This window comes from Coregonus lavaretus (genome assembly GCF_964263955.1).
Source record: "Coregonus lavaretus genome assembly, chromosome: 12".
Lineage (NCBI taxonomy): Eukaryota > Metazoa > Chordata > Actinopteri > Salmoniformes > Salmonidae > Coregonus > Coregonus lavaretus.
Genome location: NC_139999.1, coordinates 59,085,537 through 59,091,295, shown reverse-complemented (window position 1 = coordinate 59,091,295; position 5,759 = coordinate 59,085,537). Strand labels below are relative to the sequence as shown.

At 41.8% G+C, this 5,759-nt stretch overlaps 1 protein-coding gene across 1 annotated transcript; it reads right to left on the bottom strand.

Moving 5' to 3' along the window:
- Positions 1-1,634: 1,634 nt before the first annotated feature.
- gdf5 (growth differentiation factor 5) lies at positions 1,635-5,395 on the bottom strand (the record flags this gene model as incomplete). The annotated part of the gene is made up of 2 exons (XM_084173155.1): positions 1,635-2,497; positions 4,642-5,395. 2 exons carry the CDS (start codon positions 5,393-5,395, stop codon positions 1,635-1,637), a joined length of 1,617 nt encoding a protein of 538 aa, XP_084029281.1.
- Positions 5,396-5,759: the final 364 nt, after the last annotated feature.

Below are 5,759 nucleotides of genomic sequence, written 5' to 3'. Positions count from 1 at the left end.
GATTTGTTTAACACTTTTTTGGTTACTACATGATTCTATATGTGTTATTTCATAGTTTTGATGTCTTCACTATTATTTTATAATGTAAAAAAAAATAAAAATAAAGAAAAACCCTTGAATGAGTAGGTGTGTCCAAACTTTTGACTGGTAGTTTATGTAGCAGCAGTTAGCTACCTAGCTAGCTTAGCTCCTACCAATCACGACTTGCTAGTTAGCTAGCTAGTAGCTAGCTAACAACAAAAATATCAGGAATAGTGACAAAGCAATGGACAGAAATGAATCACACTTGTAAAGTCTCCATTTATTGCTGCTATAGTAAAGTGTAGTAGTTCCATCGTGTGTTTCCAAATCCTGAATCCATCCATAGCCTACTATTTGACTACAGGCAGTAGCCTTCGAAAAAAAAAAGGAGGAAGGAAAAAAGGCAAGCCTGCTAGGCAGAGCGTGCAGCCCTGCCCCAGGTGGAGTTGGTAGCGAATTTGAATATCCAAGTGTATGCGCGTCTCATTGGCTGAGCTGGCAAATCAGCTTGTTTTTAGCGGTATACGCACAAACCAATCTGTTGTTTCCACTCAGGCCAAGCAGGAGCACAGAGAAAAGCTGCTTTTTAACATCCTTCATTATAGTTTTTGGGAAGGTCATCTATTAAATTCATATTGTAATTCATTTTTGGTAAATATTTAATAGAAATCTGGAACAGTGGACAGATACTTTAAAAGTACTGTAATATTGAACTGTATCAAAATATACATTCAATGCACTGTATGAATGCAAACGTTTCAGTGGAAGGTGACAATGCCTTACATGTCTAAAATTCAAGGTATTTAGACTTTTCTTTGACATTTCATCAATGGGCTTTTATTCTTCAATGGGATTTGTAATCTTTTATTCTTCAATGGGATTTGTAAGCTGTTAGATATTCTTTTGGTGTGCAACACACCATTTATGACCTTTCCCAAACCCCACCAGTTCAGTTTGAGATGGCAATACCATTGGCATGTGCACATTTTGATTAAAGGAACTGGTTAGGCTACATCATATTGCTCCAAGAGAAACAAGACGTTTTGATATGACTCCACGCAGATGTTCTCATCCAATGGTTCAAGTACTTTACAAGGGGCAGTGAGATAGGTGTGAAGGTATCCAACAAGTGATGGCATGGAACAGCAGTTCAAAGCAATGGAACTTTTAACTTAACAATGAGATGCATTAAATGGTCTGTGATACAAGAAATAGTTTCCTTGATCCTAAACTAACGATGAGAAATGTGTTCAATCTGTGACCAGTAAAGTGAATTACATTTTTGTGCATCACTGTGAAAAGCAAACATTTACATCAATTCATACGATGTGAAAATAGCACGGATTGGGCAATAGATCAATTTAGTTAAACAGTTTCAAATCTCTTGCCAAATCATCATTGGATATGTACGTATTATTCCTTAACCTCCTAATAAAATAAGGTCTCAGGAAGTGATTTGTGTTATTAGTTTCATGTCAGTTGCTATCAAAGTATATTTCCCTAACAACTATTTACCAATCTGTTTACTCCAAAAATAAAACTCAGTCCCATTGACTTGAAGGGTTCAGGCTGAACTATAAAACCAAGGTCTCAGGTGAATCTTTTGTCTATTGCTACCTGCAGCCACAGGACTCCACCACCATGTCCTCGTACTGTTTGTAGACCACGTTATTGGCTGAGTCAATGTAGAGGATGCTGATTGGGCTGAGGCGAGTGGGCACGCAGCAGGTGGGCGGAGTTGAGTCAGGGTCCATGGAGTTCATGAGCGTCTGGATGATGGCGTGGTTGGTGGGCTCGAGGTGCGAGCGGATGGGGAAGTCGCACACCCCGTCGCAGTGGTAGGCCTCATACTCCAGTGGGGCAATGATCCAATCGTCCCAACCCATCTCCTTGAAGTTGACATGCAGCTGCTTCCTGTGGCAACGAGGCTTGGGGTTCTTGGCCAGCTTCTTGCCGCGGGTGGTGGGGGCTCTGCGCATACGCCGCTGGGTGAACAGGTACTCGTACACAGTCTTGTTGTCATGGCCCGACCGTGCTTTGATCTCATTGTAGAACAAGTCGCGTTTCTTGGTGCGCCCGAACACGAGGAAAAAGGCCTTCTCTTTGGTCTGCCTGCCCAGACGACTGAAGCCCATTGCCCTGAGGTCCATGGGGCGGCCCTGTTCCAAGGCCTCCAGCTCGAAACAAAGCTGGACGGTGTTCTGGAAATTCTTGAATAGTTTCCAAACGTCAAACACTTCCCATTTGGGTGTATTGTGGTCCACAATGGTTCGAGTTTGGAGCAGTGTAGCTTTCTGCTTACCTGCTGCACAGGTGAAAAGCTTCAGGCAGAAAACTCTGCCAGTGGAAAGTGCTTTGCGTGGGTCGGCCAGTCTTTTCCTGAGAATGCGCAGCTCAGCACCCAGTAACCCCTCCTTCTCCAGGGAACTGATGTTAAAGTTATACTTCTGTCTTCTCAGCTGGGGAAGACGGTCATCTGTAAAAGAAGGTGACAGAGTCAAGGGCAAGAATAAAAATAATATTGACATGTTCCCTTACGTGCTAATGTGGCTTCTCAGGTAACACCCAGGAGGTAAGAGTTATGTATAATGTTTTTCTTTGTTTTTGGTGAGGGAAAGCATGGCCATATACAAATGAAAGCCAGGATTTTCATCCAGGAACAGTATGAGTTCGAAAGTACATTAAAACCAGACATTTGCAGACTACAGACCACATTGAAGTATAAACAGACAATTAATGTAGACCTGCAGCTGTTTACCAGTGGACCTACCACTACGTAATATGGCATTTGCTAAGAGTGGACCAAAAACCACTGGAACAATACAAAAGATAGAGAAAGGGTGGAGAATTGTCCATGTCAATGTGGAGTGACTTGTGGGTTTAGAAGCACAACCAGAGATAAAAACTTACGCTGAGCTCCAAAAATATTGCGACAGTGACACATTCTTTGTTGTTTTGACTCTGTGGTCCAGCACTTTGGGTTTGAAATGAGACAATGACTATAAGCTTAAAGTGCAGACTGTCAGCTTTTAGTTGAGGGTGTTTTCATCCATATCGGATGAACAGTTTAGAAATGATAGCACTTTTTGTACATTGTTCCCCCATTTTAGGGGACCAAAAGTCTTGGGACAAATTAACTTATATGTCTGTTAAAGTAGTCAAAAGTTTAGTATTTGGTCCCATATTCCTAGCACGAAATGATTACATCAAGCTTGAGACTCTACAAACTTGTTGGATTCATTTGCTGTTTGATTTGGTTGTGTTTCAGATTATTTTGTGCCCAATAGAAATTAATGGTAAATAATGTATTGTGTGGATGCTATAGATGCTACCATGATTACGGATAGTCCTGATAGAATCGTGAATAATGATGACTGAGAAAGTTAGACGCACAAATATCATACCCCGAAGACATGCTAACCTCTCACCTTTACAATAACAGGGGAGGTTAGCATTTTTGGAGGGTATGATAACATTCTCACTCATCATAGAAGCTTCCTACTTGAAGCCCGAAAAAAATGTTAATCATTATTCATTCAGGACTATCCATAATCATGGTAGCATCCACAGTAATGTGTTTAGAAACATATTCTATTCTTATTGACAATAAAAGTGACACCAAAATGACACAATACATTATTTACCATTCATTTCTATTGGGCACAAAATAATCTGAAACACAATCAAAACAAACAGAAAATGCATCCATCACATTTGTAGAGTCACAAGCTTGATGGAATCATTGCGTGCTAGGAATATGGGACCAACTATAAAAATGTTGACTACCTTAATACACGAGTGAATTTGTCCCAATACTTTTGGTCCCCTAAAATGTGGGAACTGTGTACAAAAAGTGCTGTAAGTTCTAAACGGTTCACCCGATATGGATGAAATACTCTCAAATTAAAGCTGACAGCTGCACTTTGTGTTCTGTTTTACATATGAAAAAAATGTAATGTCTGGTTAGAACTCTTTTGGGGGGGAAGGTCACCAACAATTTGCTGAAGACACATTATACAAATAAAGTGCATATTAAAAGTACATTAAGTGCTTTAAATGTAAACCTTTAGCAGCTAGAAATATTCAACCAATGTCGTTTAAACATCATTTTAAACAGTTTTACACAGTAAAGAAAACATTACATAGAGGCTTCCTACATGAAGCCCGATGGTCTATTTATTTACACTTTAGAGGCTGCAAATCACTAATGGAATGGCTATGCAGATGGATACTGACAGTGTGACAGACCCATGACCAAGGTAAAAAACGATTATGTCAAACCGCCAGAAACCTATGTCCGGCCACATTACACAAGCCATGGAACCTTTTGACTTAACCTTCAAGTTTACTTTGACTTTAGCTTTACTTTACCTCTCTAATAGAGAGGTTGGTTTGATGAGCATAGGCCTACAGCTCCAATTGATTCTGAGACCTGGTCTCTTGGTTGTGTTTTATTTATAAAGTTAACAAAATGCTACATTTAAAGATAAGTAAGCATATTCAGAATTTGGGCTCAACCTTCATAATTATTCTACTTTCTTTGGCAGAAATAATGAGCAAGTTTATTATGAGACAATTGTTTATATGGCACTCATTGTTTATATGGCATCAAAAGTTTACCTTGTCCTTTATCCACAAAGCTGGTGATGGTGTTGGCCATGCCAGCTTCATGCAACACGCTAGTGTTCACCTCTCCTGTGGATAGTGACCAATACAGTGACAACATGTAGTCGTGCGGAGTCACCAATGGGTGCTTCGGAGAGTCTCGGTCGCTCAGTTTGCTCGTTGCTTTGACACTCCTTTGGGCCAACGGAGCGGTGTATTTTTGCACAGCAATGACTCTATGCTGTCCAGTTCGTGCTGATGTTGCAGCTCTGGGGAAAGTCTTTACTTTGCTCTGTCCGGGCGTGCCTGCGCCTTTGCTTGTTTGCACGCTCAACGCCGTGAGAGCAGGCGTAGCAGCTGCGTTGGTAGCATCTCCACCGGGTACCCAAGAGCGCGCAGACTCCTTGCGCCCCAAATTGATAGCTCCACTAAGACTACTCGCCGTTACGCCGTGCGGTGATGACACTGATGTCACAGCTTTTGCTTTGACTGCCTCGCCCTTTATCAGCGGGGGTCCTGTCCTAATGCGCGTGATCCTCGCAGCACTTGGAGACTTCCAACCCGCTGCGCCGTAGTTTCCTACCGTAGACCTGGCAGTTGAGGCGATTCCCGGGTTGGCTCCTTTACCTGCTCCGCCTGTGTGCTCCTTGCCTCGGCTCTCGGCTGCGCGCTGTGCCGTCCCGGTATGGCTCAGTGACACTGGGATACATTCCAGGTATAAGAGAGTCCAACACCCCAATAAAAGAGGGAGACGTTTCAGTACTTTCATCCTCTGATCTTCCTTTGAATTTTTGACAGGGAGAAATGCGCACAGGCTTTTCCCGTTTGAAATAAGTAAACATGAACAAGTTTGGAAAAGTGAAAATGTGGACTAGAATTTAGTATTCTATGGTAAAATACACTATGCAAACCGTTACTCCCAGATCCGCTATTCAGTACCATAGTGATGCAAATGTCCTGTTGCAGGTCTTGCTTTCCAATATAGCCTACAGTAGTCCAAGAAGGTTTGCATTGAGAGGGGAAAACTTGACTTCGTTAAACTCCAACTGTTCTGCTCGATATCTTGTCACAGACTTGTTTAAATCCCTTTTTTTTTCCAAGAGGGAAGAATGGCGTAATGCTACTGCAGTTTT